Here is a 20,731-nt window from a genome sequence, read left to right as displayed (position 1 = left end):
TACTATGGTAACAGATTCATCTGCACAAGCTGCAAAACTGGTAGAGGCAGCTTTTAAACATTTAAGTCCAGTTTTACCACACTGGAAATCCCCCAAAGTAATTTAAAAACTATCCAGGTTTTTAAGTGTAATTGTAGCTGCCTGTGGCTGTCAAACCCCAATCTACTTCACAGCGATAGAAGTTGCAGCCAGACCCTTTTCACTTATTTAGACATACCATGTGGGTACAAATGCACACGTAAGACTTTGCAATGATATTAACAGAGATCATTTACTAGGTCTTTTATATTTACTCTCCAATTAACTATTCTTCTATGAAGTTGAGCTTGAAGCAGCAATTCTACTTATTTCATGTTGACAAATACTTGAGGCATCCTTCACATGTAATTAATCCGTTTAAGTGAAGGAATAACAAAATACAGCATCACTCACCACAGTGGAGCCAGAATGCAAAAGTTGCCATGCATCTGCTTTTCACAGCACTCCAGTTCTTCTTTCCCCAAAGATTTTTTTGAGCAAACCTCCTCATTTTAGTAAAGCATGAAAATGAACACAATATATGCACAGTTTAAGCATTAACATAATATAAAGTTATTGTTCTGACCAGCATAGTTTTTGTTTGTGGGGTTTTTGGTGGGGTTTTTTTGGTGGGTTGGGTTTGTTTTATTTTTTGGAGTTTTTGTTTCTTTGTTTTTAGCAGCTCCTTTCTGCTATCCAGGCTTCCTTTGAAAAGAACTAGTGTTAGCTTCATTTTATAACTATTGTAAATGCATCAATTGGATGCAACTTGTATACAGTACAAACTATACTTACAAACCCCAAAACACAGAGCCCTGTCACCTGAAAAAAAGAACCTCCATTTAGCTATCACCTACATGCCTACCGAAGCTATTACATATTAGGATTGAAATCAAACAGATCAGGCAGGTCATTTAGTACACAGTCTTGAACAGATTAAGTCAGGAGCAAATAGTCTCACGGACTTCAACAGGGACACGATTAAATCCTAAAACCCCCAAGAAAAATGGTTTCCAGCATTCAACTTCTTTTGCTCACAATAAATAAGCTGGCTTTACTGCTGAACTATATTTTTCCTTGGTAGGTGACACAAATATTTAACATACTCCTCCTGTATCAAATCTCTCCAGTAGACTTTTAGGTTTAGAATACTTAGTAGGGTTGAGTGTTTTCGGTATCTTTCTACAGTTCTATATGAAACTGTAGTGTCAGACATTAAGTAGTACTTCAGTTATTCTTGAGGGGAAAAGAAAAAGGCATATGAACAGTTAAGCAAGGCATGACACTTGAGGCTTTCAGAATCCTCCTTTAAGAGCACTGCTTTGTGAGGCACAGAACTAACTTCTTAGTTCACAATGTAATCTGAAGCAGGATTTGGGGAAAAAAAATCATAGTAGAAAAGGATGTCATCTGCTCAGATAAACAGGTTTGTCATGTTTGCTTGTTGCTAGCAAGGCAAAAAAGAAATTTTTTAAATTGGTATTGCTGTAATGACATCAGCTACTGTTTGTCCTCTGAGACACTTCTTTCCCAAGGTAGTAAGAGAGTAGCTAGGTTTAGTAAGCAATGGAAGTCACCAGAGAGATAAGAGCACTAAGTACAGTTTGCATAGAGGAAAAAGAAGAAAGAGGAAGAGCAGCAAGAATGGCTGGATGAAAACATTTTGGGACAAAACAGTTTACCAAAAACAACAGTACAGTTCAGTGTACAATCCTTGAAAACCTCTGAACAAAAGGCACAAGAGCTTTGTCCTCCATTTGCAAAAGTAGTTCCTTGTCTAGAATTTTATCTTTATGCAAGAGAAAACAGAAGTAACTCAAAATGACTATTTTGAATCATTCATAAAAGAATGTCTTTCTCTGGCAGATTATACAGAATGAGAGATGGTGATTTACTCTGTCACACCACTGATGCATGAGGAGCATAAGAGCACTTTAGTTACTCTTTGGTAAAAATCTTTAATGGTTTGATGAAGAAAGCAAATGTTATATTTCATCACTGAAAGACACTGGTTCACACTTAACTCATAACTATCAGATTTATGCAGTTCTGAAGTGTCGAGATTTTTGTTGCAGTCACTTGCTACAAATAAGTTTTGCAAGTCACAGGATGGGTAAATAAAGTATTTCCTGAAGCATTTCAGTGTTTTTGTTTTGGTGAAGAGGACACTCATTATATACAGCTGACAATGCAGGTGTACTATACTTCCAGCAGCAGAACTCCTCCAGCTACTTTGACACCTCCACATGGACAAGATGTAAGCGGTGCAAACGCACTCAGATGAAGGGTCCATTTCACTATAAATGCAATGACTAATCTAGACTGACTTAACACTAGTGTAAATAACTGTATGTCCAGCCATATTACATACTGTGAAGAAACTGTGGCAGGCTGCTGCAAAATATCAGAGTGAAAACCCAAGAGCAAGTTCCATCCTCTTCCTCACAATAGTGCTTACATCCTAACTGCATCAAGTTACTGCACTGCAAATCGTCAGCCAGGACATGGTATCAGAAGAATCCAACTTGACCTGTGCTTTAGACTACTTTAAAACTGTACATTTCAACAATTGCCATAAGTATCTCAAGGATGCTCTACAGTCATGTAAGGCAGTCAGTCTGTGCTATGAAAGGGAGCAAAGGATATCCATAATACTGCTTATGAAAAGTGCAAGCTACATCAAAACTGGAATTGAATGCTTACATAACACTCATACATATTCACATTCCTGCATGGACCCCATTTCCTTTTTTTTTTTAACTACTCCCTCCCTTATTTGTTGATACAGTCTCTAGTATATTTTATTTCTCATTGCTTATGTGACCTTGGAAAGAAGCCACATGTCATTTTAATCCAATTAAACCACTACAAGAAAAAGATACTCATACTGGTGCTGCAAAAACAAATATGGCTCCTCCTGGAATTTAACAAAAAAACCCCAAACTTTTTACGCTTGTGATATACATTGTCATTGCCTGATCTACTGTTGCTGAGTTTTATGAACCCGAAATAATCACTAACAAGCTTCAATGCATCCCACTGTTTCTAAAACCACAGTATTAGCTATACACACATGCACTCTCCACTACAGAATATGACCTGGTTTTCAGATGCCCTACTTTTTTGGTATATTCAGCTCTAGCTAACCACTGGTCAGCTTTCTGTCAACACACTGACTTCCTACAACACACAGGGACAGCAAAGCAGAAGCGGGAGACCAGGAAAAAACCCCTTAAAGCTTTCAGTACTATACTATTAGCCTGTACATACTGCACACAGAGAAAACACACAGAAGGTCTATTCAGCACTTCTTATTTAGTGCACTGCTGCGTAACTGGAACACGGGGCTAGCAATCTATTTTACATGTTGTATTTAACAGAGGCATCCTGCAGGTAGGTTTTGCTTTCACATCCACTCAAACAAAATAACACCAAAATAGGATTCTTATCATTGTAAAATTTCCTTGATACATGCACTGGCATCTATTTTTATTTTTCAAAATTAAACAAATTTCAGTAGTAGTTAATGAACATTGGGAAGACTGAATATTATCTCCCCCCCTTCTCTTTTAGTATTTTTGTCCCTGAAATATGTGCTAAGTGGAAATCTCAAACTGTTAGCAACATCAAGGCTGCAGGTATATGCACAAAGACTCCCTTACATCAGAGTTTTTAGCATCGAGGTATTTTAGTCCTAGCTTAAAGCTGTGCAAGGAAGCTGCAAACAGAAGCCTGTATTACATTTGGATAGTCAGCCTGTATTATGTGTTCATAACTGAATTTATCATCCAGGAGGAACTCAGAAGCCAGAGATTTACTTTGCAAGGGATAAGTAATGACAAGGCGAATGGTTTAAGCTGCTATGTGAAATGCCAGGACAGGAAGGAAAGCTGACTGGTAGAAGTGAACTCCCAAAAATAAAGGCAAAGAGGGTGGTGTTCAAGAGAGCAAGGAAATGCCTGAGAGGAAGAGCTTCTGCAGAACTAGTTTATGTAGCTGCTTGCTCCTCCCTAAGTAAAATGCAAGAAAATTACAAATAGTGCAGTGGAGAAAAAGGCTTATGTAATATGCAGGCTGCCGTAATTTTCTCTAGATTTCATGTATCTTCGCTAAAAAATATAAACAAACAACAAACAACTGCCACCTTCTGCCAAAATGGCACAGGTATGTCCTGGAACAAATCTCAACTTCCATAATCTTCTCATTCCCGATACTTGCTTTATTTGCTTTACCTGCCACTGAAAATGAAAATCAGGTCAGATGCAGCAAAGTACTTTGTGGGGTTTTTTTTTCCCCCGTCGTTTCTTGGTTGGGTTTTCTTTGCTGTTTCGGGTTTTATCGTTTTGGAGGGGTTTTGGGGGGGGGACTTTAAACACACACAAGACTTGTCTTGAATGCCTCTAAAACTTCATACTTTTTAGGTTTGTATCAATACATGCGAGCATAAAAGTTTGCTTGTCCTACTTGCAAATAAGATGCATATAACATGACATGTATGATAACAAATATCTACATGGAGGTATTCAAATATTTTTCACAGACACAAAGCCACATTGTGACAACCTGTATTCATTCCATTTCCCTTCCTGTTTCCCCCCTACTCGGCACCTAATCAAGGTATAGAAAAGACAGTGCTCCCAGCAGATAATCATTTTAATGATCAGATAAATATTTAATAGCACAAACTTCCTGATACTATTTCCGAACTTGTGGGAGGAAAGAGCAAATTCCAATTTGCATTTCATAAACAGCATAACCATCTTCCAAACCAACAGCTCAGCACGGGTATACGCACACACAGAGACTTAAAACATGAAACTACTTTGCTCAAAAATCAGATTTCTGTATGGAATTCAAAAACTTTCATGCACAGTAAGGTTTTTATTTGCTAAAAATAAGCTGTGGTTGAAGTAAGCAAGATATTCCCTCAATCCATGCTGTAATGGTCATATTAAAAAAACCACAAACCTGTATGAAATATAACAGTGCTCTTCTTGTAGCCAGAAGGTAGGCGAATGTTTCGGAGCAACCCCTTCGCTGTCAGCCGCACACGCATGTTGGATAAGGAAAATTTCGGGGACCATAACATGTCTTCAGTGCAATTGGAAGATAAACAAGCAAGAAATAGCCTCCATGTACTGTCACATACTATGTTTTTAAATCACTACTGGCAGAAGTGAAGCAATTCTTGCTAAAGAAAACAGGCTTGAAGAAATAATCAAGTCTCCATTCCTTTGCTCTTATTCCTTATGCACAGAAAAGCAAAAAAAAAAAAAAAAAAATCAGTAAAAGCAGATATCCACAGCGTAAATGCTGCTGGCAGCTTCTCCTCACCAGATGTTGTGGAAACAAAGCTTGTCCTCAGAATAAAACTGACTTAGTGATTCGGAAAAGCAACAGCATCTGAATTGCATCACAGTGTTGATGGTTAATCTGCTATGGGACTCTGTGGGGCTGGGAGCGAGAAAAGGGAGGAGGAGGAGGAGAGAGAAGGAGGAGGAAGTGGGTGGTCTCCCCAGCTGAATATATCATCCAGCAATGTCACAGACCATGTAATTGTTCTTTGGAGACTGTTAGGGAGATTATTTGAATATTCCTGGAGGCATATTTCAGCTCTCCTCTCCAAGAATCCTTTCAGGGTGCCTTTTTTTTTTTTACACTTTCTTTCAATTGACATGAATTTATTGAAACAGATTTATCAGCTAACATTTTCTACCAAAGTTTCTTTTGGCATTAAATGTTATATCAACACTTAAAGTCTTAACAAATCCACAAACACGTCTATTCTCTAACAACAATTCAGTATTTGAGATCTGCTTAAGGGAAATACACAGCAGATGCTTCCATTTATCAGTAAAGGAGGAAGAAAGCAGGCATCGATTTCATATTAAAACAGATCTCTGCCAGCTGGGTTTTGAAGGCACCCAAACATTGTAGCAAACAAGCAGTGTCACAGGAGTTCCTTCAAAATAGATGCTGTCTCCATATTTAATTAGCGCTCTCAAAAAAAAAAAAAAAAATTCTTACTATTTAATGACCTCAAAAGTTTGGCATATACCTTGCTCCCTTTGAGCTGCCACTAGCAAAAATAAGAAAAATACAGTTAACAAAACTAGAAAATAGAGGGGTAACTTCTTTTACAGAGATTAGAAAACGTCACGTTTCTCACCTACAGCCACGACTATAAACATGTGCTGCTAAGGCACTACAGGCTTGCACTGGCCACCTTCCTGCATAGAGAGAAGCATTTCACTGCTTTGCCTACAGACGGTAGCTGCCTTGCTAGGCAGCCATAGAAGCAGGGACCACCCAAGTATCTCACAGCCAACGCAGGAGACAAGACAGTAACAGCTCAGACCTTCTTCTGGGTTGCTTGAAGAACTGCTCTCCACAGCCTTTGTATCTTTTGAGGGACAACAAAATTAGGTACATTTCCACTACTATTTCACCAAGCCACAACTAATGCTCTCTAGCACCTACCCCTCTGACAGATTTTCTAGTTCCAGAAACCATTAACCCAACTTGCTCCAAAGCAGGCGTCACCCAAAGCAACCACAATCACACTGACATGTCTCAGTGCCTTACCTGTCCTCTCCTTACCACAAATCGATTACATTTTTAAAAAGCATGTCTTACTTGCTCAAGATGCTTAACATTTTAAAAGCTCTAGTGCTTATTTACCACATTAAATAGCATTTTGTTGCTTTATTGTGGTCTCCGAGTATCTCTAACATTAGACAGGCCAGTGCAGTGACAATAAAGCAGCTCATTCTAAGTAAAGCAAGAGAGCCACAGTCCAGCATGGAGACAGTCAGACCTCTCAAGCCAACCTCCACAGCATGCTGTGGGAGAATACTGCTGAATGTTTTATGATCATTTACCAAAATATTTATTTCCCAGCACTGTGATGTACCACCAACCCTGAAGTACTATAATACAACTTCAGTCCACACAAAACCATTCAAAAAAAGTGCAAATCCAGTAAATTAGGTTTTTTTGTTTGGTTCCCAGGGCAGCCTCTGCACAGAGTAGGGCATGCATGTCATTACCACTATAAAACCCCCATTGATTCCTTCTACCCTGAAGAGCTTTGGCACTAGCAATGGGTGTTCATCTACCTTTCCAACATCTTGCAGATCCAGACCCTTTTCCTAATCCAACACCACTATCAAAGACATCGCACCTCCTTTCTGTGCTAGAAGATTCTTAGGCTTGGAAACGACACTCAGCGGCAAGCCAGAAGTCTTGTTACAGCACATCACAGTAGCCTTGCATATTCAGGGTAGTTCATTAGCCCTTCTCTTCAAATATTAGATCGGTATTGTCAAATCCTCTCCTAATGAAGGCATCTTGAGATTTTGACCGGGCCTACAGCCAGCCTTCAAACGCCATTCAACACCCAGCCATACCAGGTACCCTTCTGCCAGGGCACCCACAGGAACTCCCTTTTCTTTTCCTCCTGCCACCTCAGCTCCCCAAGGGAAGGACTGCTCCATGAAGTATACGTTCTCTCACCATCCCAATTTGATGATCACAAAGATGGAAACAGTCCAGTCCAATCAGGTTAAAAAAAAAACCCAAACAAAAAACACAAACCCAAAAAACAACCCACTGCCTCTTCCCATCCTTGCAATGGTGCCTGGCAGAAAGGTAAAGAACTTCCCATCAGCCTGTAAAACCAGAGAAGTTGAAATACCCCACCAAAACCCTAACTTCCTTCCTAGGAACAGGAGCTAAAACAAAGAATCTCCACAGGGCAAGTGTGATGTAATGAACCAGTCTGGAGACTGAGGAAGGAATGAATCACCAGGCAAAATATGAGCATATAAAAGCTCTATATGGACATAAAAGCCCTTGTAGCAGAGGCCAAAACTCCTCTTAAGAGAAACACAAATAATAACTCCACTGCCTCCTCTTTCCCACCCTTAGTCTGAGTGGAAATAGGCCATGAAGAAACAGATACATCATAGCATCAATTTTTCAAGAAAACTTCTGATTTGACAAAAATGCCTTTTTAGCCTCTGGGGTTGGAGTCCTGCTAAGCCCAGAAACCTAGAACATGTCTGCTTTATGCAGAAGCAGGACCTGACAACACCACTAATAAAAAGCAATAGAGGCATGTCATTCCCATCCAGCACCCCGCACTCGGCTCTCACAGCTGCCAGCGAGAGGATTGCCCATCTACATGTGAATAGCTCCCAGGAGTGATTTAACTCACAGAGAGGTTCCTCCAACACGGTGTTGCCAGAGCACTGCGTTACACCATGGTACACTCCACCACAGTCGTGGCTATGCGCCCGCCAGCGTTGTCTCCTCAGCTCAGGAAAACAGCACCTCCATGCCTGTGTCTGTACTCCTACGATCATCTACGACCTGGTGCCGGCAGGGTACAAAGCCAGGACATAATCCATGGGATCCTAACACAGCATGCCAGGAACTTGCACTGTCTACGTTTCATGCATAACATGAGGATCACAGAGAGGTCTATTTTCTAACCTGACATTGGATAAGGGCAACGGAAAATAGCGCCAGAAAACAGCAGAATAAAATAGGAAGTGATACACAGCCTAGAGAACACAAAAGGACGGGCAGATTTTATTTACTAGCACCTTACTGCTGGCATCCCTCCAACTCCAAGGACAAAACAGGTGATCAACATGGAGAAAGGGGCTCTACCCCATTACAGCCATGTAATTTAGTCTGGGTTGCTAAACGCATCAATACCTGATGACACGATCAGATTGATGGTGGGGCTAGACCTGTTTTAACCCTAGAAGATTTAGCATATCTGCCGCTCCCTGGGAACCTTAGCAGTGTGACAAGAAAGGAGCAAAGGGCACTGGCATCAGTAGCCTCTTCAATTCAGCCTCGTGAAGCCAAGTCTGCAGTATCTGTACACGTTTGTTGTCTTGGTTCCTCTTTCCACATCCAGCAATCACTTAGAAAGCCGTAAGAATATAGTAAGTGCTTCATAGCAAAGGAGTCTAAATCAGAGGCTAGATCTTTAGATCTGAGACACCCACGTAGCAGACAACTGGCTCCATGTCATAAGACTGCATGGGCAGTGTGGAGCAGATGGATTTTACTGGCATGCTTTAATTCAGGAAGAACAGACGTGATTGCTTATGCAGAGACATGAGAAACAGGAACCTACTATGAGCCAAAGGGTCATCTGTGTCCTCGCTTTGTTTCTGCAAGATGACTGCCCCCTCTCCACTCTTCTGCGACCACCTCGCTCCAGCCAGGGCTCCTGTTTGAAAAGCTAACCTTCCTGCAGGCAACAATACCCGCTGCCACACTGAACGCAGCTTGCAGCTTCAGGACTTATTTTAAGCTGCAATCCTCACCTGAAGAAAAAAAAGCAAACCTCTTCCTACCTCAGAGCAGGCACTAAGAATCCTAAATAATTTAAGTTTCTTCTAGTACACAGAAGCTTTTAACCATTATAAATTCAGCAGCCTGTCAAACAGAAGGTGATGCTGCAGTAGATATCCAGGCAAATAGCTACAGGAATCAGGCTGATCTGTCTCTCGCACAACAGTGGTGGCATTCACGCTGTCTGCACTTTTCCAGAATTGAGAACAGCAACAAAACATCACAAAAGTAATTTCATTTTAACTTAAGGAAGGACCAAGTTATTTTCCATGTGTAGGAGGATGTCCCTTCCAAAAGGTCATTTTTGTTAGACTGCCCAAGTCAAAAATGCTACAGTGCATCAAAGAAAAACTGTTATTTGACAACAGTGTAATAATGTCGCTAATATTAGGACAACATGCCTTAAAATATGAAGCTTCAATGATCTAGCCAGATGTGTAAAAAAAAAAAAAAAATCAACTGCTGTGTTAGGGACTTCCGCTCTTCAGTAACAGATGTATACATGAGTCCTTGTGAGCTCAGGCCCCAAGGAACAGAGGAAAAAAAATAGAAGTTTTACTTAAAGCCACAGCTTACAGATGTATTAATTATTTATTCACACCATACTGATTTATATGTATTTTGCAACTGTTCTTCATCTGTAGCCTCAGAGCAACAATAACCAGTACTCAGACAGCCTCTACTGAAAAGCAAGATTGCAAATAAGGACAGTTTAGGCAAGCACATCTCCGAAGACATGCCGGTGGTTTATCAACTGATTTACAGCTCCCAAGGTTCACAGAACAAATTAAAGACAGCTCACAATAGGCATGTTTCACTTATCTCTGTGGGCTTTTCATGTTCTTCATAGCCCCAGGTATGCAGACAAAAATGCAGATGTACATTCAGTTTACAAGTTGTTTAACCATCTTTGACACGAGACCCATGAGTTTCATGTCTCTGGGACAGTTCCACGGTCTTTCAAGTATTATGTCAACTAATTTCCCTAACACAGGTCAATGACAGCAACATGGGCAGCTACTGTATCTGCTGAAAAATATCTTAAGAAATATGGCGAAAGAAAAGACTTAAAGAAAGCTAGATGGAACAAGTTCAAAATAACTTCAAAAAACTATTATAAGAGGACATCAAGAATCACCTTTGGGATATACCTCACCTCAAAGTTAAGGAAGAAGTCCAGTATGATGACACCAAATTATTCACTGTTTACTGCAAACACATAAAACAATGTACACAATCTAAGGAACTCCAGAGAGTCAAAGAAAAAAAAAAAAAGCCCGAGAACATCAGAAGAGATCCATACCTAGGTTTGACTAGAGAGGGAAAGGACAAGAAGATAGTAAAGAAAAAACCAAGTACTAGGATGGCAGCATTTTCAAGAAAGCAACATAATTCAGCACTGCACACAGCAGCTCAGTTGGGAATGACAAAATGAAACCAGTTTGCTACTGGTACGTGACCCTGATGGTCAGTCAAAGCTCTAAAGTCTAACAAAAGAAAAATTTATTGTCCTCTTAATTACTGAAAAAAATTAGTGAGAATTTAGATGTTTTGAAATTAGTTCAGATAAAAGCACCATCTCTGGCTAATGCTAACAATGAGGTCTATAACTTAAAGCCATTAGGACAGAATTCCATGCTAGAAAAGCCTTGAACTCCAGCTCCTAAAAATGGGAAATCTTCTTTAAGCATCCCTTTGAGCTGATACAATCTTTGGATATCCATTTCAGCTACCCCCTCTACTCATGCAGAGGCTGACCTATTAATTTAGACAAGCATGAGAAAACTGCAGCTCTGTATTCTTCTCTTGTGTGGCTTGTTATTGTGAAATATGAAAATAAATACCATGGAAGAGAACTACAGACATTCCTCTCAACATCAGAATAAACACCACGGAAGTAAACTACAAATATTCCCTCCATAAAGTCTGCATACTTCTGTGTCACCAAGAGTTTCGAGTATCACTGTGTGGAGCTGGACAGCAAGTTTCTCACAGAAGTTCAGAATTAAATAATCAACTCTGAAATATCTAACTTACAACCCAGAACACAGGTCTTTCCTTAAAAGCATTAACAGAGAAACAGACCTTGTAGTGTGAAAACCATTTGGGTTATGCTACAAAAGGCATAATGAATGATGCTCTGTCGCTACAGGAAAACTGATAAGACCCACATCAAATCCTCATTGCTGGGGCTGCAATAATCCCCCCAACGTTTTCAGTCCACTGATTTGAGAAATTCCCAGCAGAATACCACCCTTGGAACAGAGCTGGTCCACATATTACTCCACAGCAAGCCTTGAGGTTTCAAAATTCTTTTTTTTTTTTTTTTTTTGTTTGTTTGTTTGGTTGGTTTTTGGTTTTTTGGTTTTTGGGGGTTTTGTTCCCCCCCCCCCCCCCAAAAGATATCTAGTGAAGGCACAGGGAGCAGTGCTGATTTTCAGCATGGAATAAGAAACAACCTCCTCAAAAAGTGTTACTTTTCAGAAAATCAAGTTTGGGAAGAAGACTAGGAACATGCATGCAAATACACCGATATACTTACCTGACAGCTGAATGGACCAATCTCGAAGTTCATAAGACTGTGTTGTCATGTGTCTCAGCTTTTTGCATCCTATTCTCTACTGTGACAAATTATTACCTCAGGAAAACACCACATATTTTAAAAAAAACAAAACAAACATTCAAAACAGATGACTTCGGCATTTAGGGTGGCATTCTCTCAACATCAGTACTAGCCATTTCACTTTGAAGATTTCTGGAGCACGGTAGTTCTCCCCCAAGGAACTAAATCCTTAGATCCAGCTGTTATACTATACTTTATTTGGTAACGCTGGAAAAAAAACGGCCAAGAAAGTAACAGCTATTGGGTTTCAAAGGTTATTTCAGGTTTACAGATATTCCCTTCACTCTTCAAAACAAAAATCATTATATCTCCCTAATGAACACATTTAATAAGAAACTTGGATTCACATACATTTAGATTAATTCTGCTTTACTTATGTAGAGGTGGCATAACGAAGACCTGCTTTTATAGTTGGTTCACAGCAATAGCTACACCACTTAAGCAGCTTTGCTGTCTGTTTATAAGAACATTTCTTATTAGCCTGAAGGCATTCTAAGGCTAGATCACATGAGACAATTAAGTCATTCAGATAGTCCTCATAGTTCACATGGATGAAAAAACATCTAAAAAAAGACTGTAGCTGGCTTTATATCACAGCTAAAAAGGGAACAAAACAGTGCAACGCACAGTACCAATATCTGCAAAACAAGTCTAAGTTTGACCTTTTTGTTCCTTTTCAAGAGATAAAGGAAAAAGACTAACTTAGACTATTCAAATCCTAGAACTTCCAATCTGTAGAATGTTAACCATCTTTATTAATAGATAGAATATTAACTATCATTAAACTAATAATGAATATAATCTTGTTTTTCTTCACCCAGAGTTTACAAACTGTTCAAGTTCTTCTGCAAATTTTCCAGGCTTTTCTTTTGGAGAGACAGGTAAAGACAGAAAAACTGACTAACCCAACTTATTTACAAAAGCTGAAGCTCTTAACACGAGAGACCAAGAATTCAGTCTCAACACATCTGTATTGAAATTCCTGATTAGAACTAGTCAGAGATGCTGCTTCTGCAATGTGGAAGACCTGGACCAAAATCCTCCCTGCTTTAACAAGCACTTACACACTGCTTTTTCTATGTATGGCATGCTTTAAGCACCGTACAAACTACCAGCTGTTAAAAAGCAGAATCTTCCTCCTGGTTTTAACTTCATTGCAGAAGACAATTTATTTCAGTGCAGAACAGGAAAGAGCCTTAAAATGTTTAAGATATTGTCCTGGTTTCAGCTGGGATAGAGTTAATTTTTTTCCCTGATAGCTGATGTAGTGCTGGGTTTTGGATTTGGGATGAAAATAATGTTGATAACACACTGATGTTTTCAGTTGTTGCTGAGCAGTCAAGTCCTGCCCAGCTTCCCATGCCCTGGCCTGCCAGCGAGCAGGCGGGGGGTGTACGGGAGGCTGGGAGGGGGCACAGCCAGGACAGCTGATATGTTATAGTATCATGACAGCTGACAGTTTAGACAACACTGAAATATAGTTTGTTCAAAAACTGCCATGTAGAGCTCTGCAACATGCACTCTCTATCAGAATTGTTGTGGGCATTTTTTTTTTGGTTCGTTGTTTTTTTAAACAGTTTAAGACCTCTGGGATTTTTTTATATGAATGGACATTCTTCTGAACTGAAGAAAATTAGTTTTACACTTACCTTGCATCTGCAAAGTTGGGTACTCAAGAAAAACAGGTATCTGTCTATATTCCCTAGTAACAATCCTAAGAATGTTTATGTTATACAGCAGGAAAAGTGTATTACAAGTGAATACTAAGATAAAGTCATCAAAAAAGAATGCTCAAAGTGCTGAGACAGAAGCAGTTTGCTGTTTTCTACATGTTGCAAGCAACATGATCTATGCTATAACTGCCACCAAAAGGACTATCTTTCCTGTCTTGTTTTTAACTCAGGCAAGTTCCCTAATCCTACCTGCTCTACGACCAACCACATGAGCACTTACGGTCACATATGCATGAGGATCTTTTAAGTATCCATGCAACAAGAACGATGCTTGCACAGTTTCTACTACAACTTGCAAAAACACTTTTGCAAACAAAAAACACACTCCCCCAACCCCAACACCTTTTTGAGCAGGTATGAAAGGAGAAGCAGAGCTAGTAAGCCACTTGACCAAATATGCATCATCAGTAGGGTAACTTGCCATACAATGCTGAAGACTACCGATGGTCAACTAGATGAAAGAATTCACTGAAGATCTAAAGTATTTGACACTTGTAACAATGTTTATCAGCTCTCAGAATTACAATCTTCCTGATTTTTAAAAAAAAGTTTACACATTTTTATATAGTATCATGACAGATTTTAAAGCATTAATGATTTGTTGTTGTTGTTAAAACAAAGCAGAGATGTACATTAATCCTTTGTTTTCCAGACATTGAAAATGCAGGTATTTTGAGGGTAACCTATTCTATCAGGGAATCTACAACATAAGAACAGATGTTTATCCTCTGTTTCCCCTGATTTTCAACAGTGATGACTGAGGGCATGAAAGAAAGGGGTGTTAACTGAACCTTCAAGTATGCCTCCCTAAAATTTTGTATGACTCAGTATTGTATTAGTAAAAGCATCCTATCTCAATATAAGACTTTTGAGTGAGAAGCCAGCATCTACCTTTAACAACCTGTTCCAAGAGACAGCTTCATCAACTGTTACATTTATACCTTATTTTTCCATTTGAGCTTGATCAGCACTACTACTCACTTTTGCAATAAGCCACCTGACTGAAGTTACTCCCTCCCACAGTGTTGTATTTTTCTTACAGATGACCAAAACAGGCAGCCTTTTAACGTCTTTAAAAGGCTAAGACAACAGAATACCACCTTTCATGACTGAGCGTGTGCCATTTTTACATGAAGCTTCTTTGTTTTTTCATGGCTTCTACAGCCTTTAGTAACTGACTCCACTAGGTATGCTCCAGCATAGTACAAAGAGAGATGATACAAATGATACTGTTCCTACTTGATAACACTTTAGGGGTATATCCAGCAGTTGCCCTAGCTTTCCTGACAACAGTATTGTGTCACAAGCGTGAGTGTAATTTGTTATCCATAATAAACCATACATCCCTTGCAGGGTCACTGAATAAAGCTTTCTAATTAATATTTGCATGCTTTATTCCTGAGATGATACCTTTACCTTTGGAACTGCCAGAAACAATATTTGCTTTTGCTTGGCTTATGTAGTACCAAGGATTATTGTATTGTAACTTAACTTTCATTCAACAATGGAGACATGAGACTCGCACTGTGATGTACTGCACAGGTATTAGAATTAGGTTACTGTTTCTGCAGGGAGGGATGGAGAAACAAAGGAAAGAACGCTAACTTTATGCATTTTTAAGAGGCAATTTTGCAGCTAACTCAAAATTCCATGTCACAAGAGGCAACATTTTTAGTCATATTTACATTTTTAGTCATACTTACATTAAGGCATTACAGTAAATGCACAAGTACATTCTCACTTTAAGTTAGCAAGTTAAGAAGTGTAATAAAACACAGTATGCCTAAGGAGGTGATTTTGCCTAAGCAGTAAAGCCAGTGCTGAAACAATATGCCACAGAACTTGTAGAAATTACTTGATCCATTGGAATATCACCCACAAAAAATACAGAATTCACAAAAAGGAGCCTTGTGAATGTTTTAACATGAACAATACACAAGTCTTTCCAATTCTACAGACATATTAGCAGTATGTTGTACCCAGCTTTGCATCGTTGCTGTAAATGAATGGAAAATAGATAAAGAGCACAAACAGTCAGAGAACAGAGATCATATCCTAGAAATGCCTGCTATTTTTTCCATCCTTGAAGTAATGCTAAAAGTAACATTAACAACTCAGCTAGACACTTAATTAATACGTTAGTATGGTAATAAATTTATTACCAGAGGCCTGCCTCAAGAAACTAGTCCTGACTCTTTAGACAAAGCACATGGGTAATAAACAGAAGTGGGGTTGACCAAATGAGGCTAAAAAAAATGTAGAGTTAACTATGGCACTGAAATAGAAGAACGAAAGCTTTAGCTAGCTAAAAATCACTAGAACAAAGCTTCACTATAATATCAAGGCCACTAAAAAAAAGACAAAAGTGGGCCCCATTCTACATGGTACCAGCTGGCATTTTTTCAGTTCATTTAAAAAAAGATCATTTGTCTTTTCTTAAAATGTAAGACATTGTACTGCAGAACATCCAAGCAGCCACACAGTATTTTTATTCTGTTGTAGGACCTATCTGCAACTGTGAAGATGGGTGCAGGGAGAAATTTTTCTTAAAAAAAGCAAAATACTCCATCAGAAAGCTTTGCATGCATGAATGGGAAATTATACTAATGCTCTGCATAAGTTAGAAATTTATTAACTTTAAAATCTAACGTATCATCCAATTTTGGAAGCTGACTCAGTATAGGAAACAGTTCAGGTTTATTAAGACAAGCACCGAAATACAGCTATTCAACTGGCAGAAGTATGATGCTAAAAAGCATTTGCTAAAGAGTCACTAAATATTACAGCCAACTGGAGTTTCTTGCCGTGTTTTTATGGCATCAAATATAATACTTCAAGGCGACATTCTTTATTAGGTTGGAAAAGATGAATCACGAGAAAAATTATATTAAGCTAGTAAAAAGGGGAGGGAGCACTAATTACTTTTCTGCATGGAAAATACAGAGAAATGCCATGCTAAATTTAGGGAATAATAAAGTTGTATTTTAAGATTGTCATAAGCAAGTGGAAGAGGAATTTAATTTTCTGTTTCTAGTCCAGAAATGGAGTTTGTTGTTTATCATGAGTTTCTTCGAGCTAATCAAGACATCATGTTGCTAGCTGTATCATCCTCTACACTCCTATATACAAGCACCACATATGAGCTGATGAAACTCAGTGTCAGGCCATACCTAAACTAACCATTACTTCAGCAAATTATCAATAGAAGTAAACAAACAAAATTAGCACTTTGGGCAAGCCCCGACTCTTAACAGAAGATATCAAGCGAAGTACTTGGCCATGATTAAAATGCAGACATTTGACACCCAAAAGAGTGAAAGACAAAAGCATTAGACTCACGTTATGACTACAGGAAATTAAAAACATACTGTCACAGCTCCAGAGTTCCAGGTCAGAACTGATTTACCCAGTAATTCCAGGCAATAATTTAAAACATCTGCTTGGCTACAGCAGCGCTTTCAGAAAGACATCTGGCTATTCACTCAGGGGACACAGGGCTTTCCAGTGATCATCATCTTTCAAAAAGGGTTTTTCAATGAGTAATTAATTACAAGCAGCTTTTAATTCAGCAAATACACACTGATGCTCTGGAAACTAATTTAGACTGCCGACTCTTGAAAAAACCTGGAAATTGCTGCAAGTAGAAACATCATCAGAAGACTGTTCTCTCTCCTGGCAGATAGAAAGTAGCACCAGGTGTCCTGACTGGCATAAAAACTAAAACAAACCCAATATGAAGTCCTTAAAACTCTGCCAGATTTTGGAACACCATCTGCCACTTAATCAGCTGTCATTCCTCCCCTTGCCATACAGGCAGACATACACATCAAGATGCTCAGATGATTTCAACTTTTTATTCAAAGTGTAGTCTGCAGTGATACCCATTTGGTGTCAGCTATCTTTGTGTATCTACTGTCAACCTTCCAGAAAAACCTGTTATTCTGCATGATTCTTCTATTTATTTTTTAAGCCACAACACATGAGCTTTAATCATTATTTACCTCACTGTGGCTAAACAGCAAGACTACATCCAAGTTTCATTGCCATGCTTTTTTTTTGGGGGGGGGGGGTTACAGTTAAAACCTCCTTATGCTTCACTGGAAACAGTGTCAGCACAGACTGGATATTCTAAGAGGGGGGCAGCCAGAAGACAGTAAGGAGAAAAATCTCCAAGACTTCTCTCCATATCCCTTGAAACTGAAATCAGTGATGGTTTATGGAATGATCCGTTGCAAAACTGTTCTTACAAGAAAAGAACCAATATACTAATGTAACATAAAAACCTAATTTATGTTGTACCACAGAAAGTGTAAAAATGCATTCATAAAACTCATCAGAACCCAAACAAGGCAGGTTTTGGTGTCCGTTTCTTCCAGGAGTACCTACAACATTCGGGGGGAGGGAAAAAGAAAAGCGAATTATACACTTCAAGCCCGTAAGGGGTAGTGGGGTAGTTACATTTCCACTCCCCTCCCCCAGAAGCTCCTCAAAACTTCATAACTTCAGTTTCTTTCTTGCGATAGCTGATGGCATGTTCAACAGCAAGATTTAGCACTATAAGGTTAAACTATGTGGAAAATGCATAATGAATTCCCAATAAGCCAAACATTTTTTTCCATTACAATTATCATACTTCATTTAAGCCAGGTCACACCATTTCATTTTACTCATACATAGAAGACCACAGATAATTAAAACCAACCATCTATACTGGCATCACAGTAATTTTTTTCCACCTATATGCTCCAGTTATTTTATTTGTATAAAGGAGGAATGAATTAAAAGAACTCTCAATGTGCTACTAACGTAGCACACTAATGTGCTACTAATCAAGTTAGACATAAATGAAAGCACTGAGAAGGTTAATCTACCCTTACTATATTTTTTTCGACTCCTGTGAAAACTGATGTAAGAACCTCATTATTTTAAAGGATATTCATTTAATGAAAGCACTCTTTTGGACTGCTAGGTGTAAGTCAAAAGTTGTGTGCAGAAGTTTATACAAGGTCTGTTGACAACACCCTTCAGCTTTCTTCAGGCTTTACAAATAGTGCGTGAACCACCAGCAGGTATTTCAATAGGAAACAATCTGCTTTGTACAGTTGCTGTACTTGTTCCTCTCACCTCAGCCACGCAAATGGAACTTTGCTCCCAAAGCGAAAATTTTGTCTAAAAAGAACTTGCCTGAGGACCCATATCTATTCCTTTGGTTCACTTTGGTAAAAGTGACTATGTTCAATTGAAAGTTAAAGATAAAACAAGCATCTGATACAGAAATGTAAAGTGGAGCCAAAGCTGATCAGCACACTCTCACAAGAATCTTGCCTAAATTAAACATGAACTTGGGAAATCTAACTGGGTTCTAACTTGGGTTCTGTCTTGCAAGTATATGCTCTTACAAGTGGGTGACATAATATCATTTAACAGACATTATCAAGTATTCCGAGTCCTCGTGGGATGCAAGTTTCAAGCAGATAGTGGACAATGAATGCCCTGATTTTTTACCCCCAAATAAAACAAATACATACAGAACACTTTGCAGAGCCAGTCTCCACTACTATGAACTACAAGGAAAAAGAGCAGACTGACCATCTCACTTACTCTGAAGTCATAGAGCATGGCTGCTCTTTCTCAAGACAAAGGAATTCAAGAATATGAGTGAAAAAATTACTTTACCCAACAGCTGATTACCTCTAGCCTCACTGACTTTCCTTGCTGAGTGCAGTGGCCCAGATGATTTTGGTATGCACTGGTTCAGTGAAGCAGACCTGGCCTTGGCTCCTAGAAACAGAAGTTTAGATCAGGTTTAAAAGTACAACTATGTCAGCAATTAAAGATGCGTCTAACATTACATATTTACAGTGAAGTGTAAGATGGACAAATGTACTCAAAGAAACACAAAAAGAGACACCTGCTAGAAAATTTAAGCTATATTTAAACTTTGTTTTACCAGAACTCACATTGGAAGAAATAAAAAGATATGTTTTAATAAAGCTTCAAAGCAGGAGAAAATGTTAGTAAAGATTTCACTTTAGCACCAAGATCTAACTACTTAAGTTTCAAAACTGCAGCAAATACAACACAGCTACAGAAACATTAGCTAAAAGGGACCTGTGGAGGCCAGCTATCCAGTCTCCCACTTAGAGGAGGGAGCCAAGGGCCACCACCAAGACGAGATCAGTTGACCATGCTTTTGTCTAGCTGAGCCTTTGCAAACCTCCAGGCAGGGAGGCTCTATGGCCCCACTGGGCAATGTTGCATCTCCCACTCCGCAATTTGCAATCACTTCCCATTCCCACATCATCTGGTACTACTGAGAAGAGTTTGGCACTATCACCTTCATAGCTGTCCTTTTCAAGTTATTGCAAGACTGTTACAATATCTCCCCTTACTCTCCTTTTTGCCCGACTACACAAGCTCAACTCCCTCAATCTCTCTTCGCCAGGTCATGTGTTCAGAGACCCTAACCATCTTCCTAAGTCTCCAGTTGACCCTTCCGGTTTCAAAACAACCCTCAAACTGGAAAGGCCCCAAAACACAACATAGTCTTCAAAGCAACACCAAGCCAAGGGGGGGAATACCAGTTTCTCCTGGCCGTGCTGCTCCTGCAGGTGCTGAAAGGACGCTTCTAGCACCCAGGTCACTGAAGATGTTGAGCAATGCATAGTTGTGTCGCATATGTTGGACCCTAACAAAAAGCATTTGTGTTTATTTCAAAGCTATTTATGGTTTGTGGCAAATTCTGTTTCTTTTCACTGTTCAACATTTTAAAGCATGTCATTATAGCATGACATTTGGCAGGCACCTCTTCTATTTATTCTCAGTTATGTCAGAAACCAGCTTAAAACGTAAGCCTAAAGGAGGAGCATAGTCTTTAATTAGGTTTATCCAATTACAATAACCAGTTCACCACAAAGATGGTCAGAAGCAAGCCGATTATAAATAGGATTTAGGAGAAAGAGGCAGCAAGCTTATTTATCTG

The 20,731-nt window shown here is 39.2% G+C and overlaps 1 protein-coding gene across 3 annotated transcripts in view; it reads right to left on the bottom strand.

Moving 5' to 3' along the window:
* Positions 1-20,731, bottom strand: part of MTUS1 (microtubule associated scaffold protein 1) — a gene marked incomplete at its 3' end in the record, with an annotated part of 92,459 nt that overhangs the window by 48,571 nt on the left and 23,157 nt on the right. The window contains exons 5-6 of one of the 3 annotated variants that reach the window (XM_081999538.1): positions 19,441-19,530; positions 18,084-18,131 (exon numbers count right to left, since the gene is read on the bottom strand). In XM_081999538.1, the coding sequence (XP_081855664.1) occupies positions 18,084-18,131; positions 19,441-19,530 (138 nt within the window). Of the gene's footprint in view, positions 1-4,986; positions 6,534-18,083; positions 18,132-19,425; positions 19,531-20,731 lie in introns of those variants that run through there. The other 2 variants (XM_081999537.1, XM_081999539.1) reach the window with 2 other exon arrangements.

Source organism: Phaethon aethereus (assembly GCF_964289735.1).
Source record: "Phaethon aethereus genome assembly, chromosome: 4".
Taxonomy (NCBI): Eukaryota; Metazoa; Chordata; class Aves; order Phaethontiformes; family Phaethontidae; genus Phaethon; species Phaethon aethereus.
This window is presented reverse-complemented; position numbering and strand designations above follow the sequence as displayed.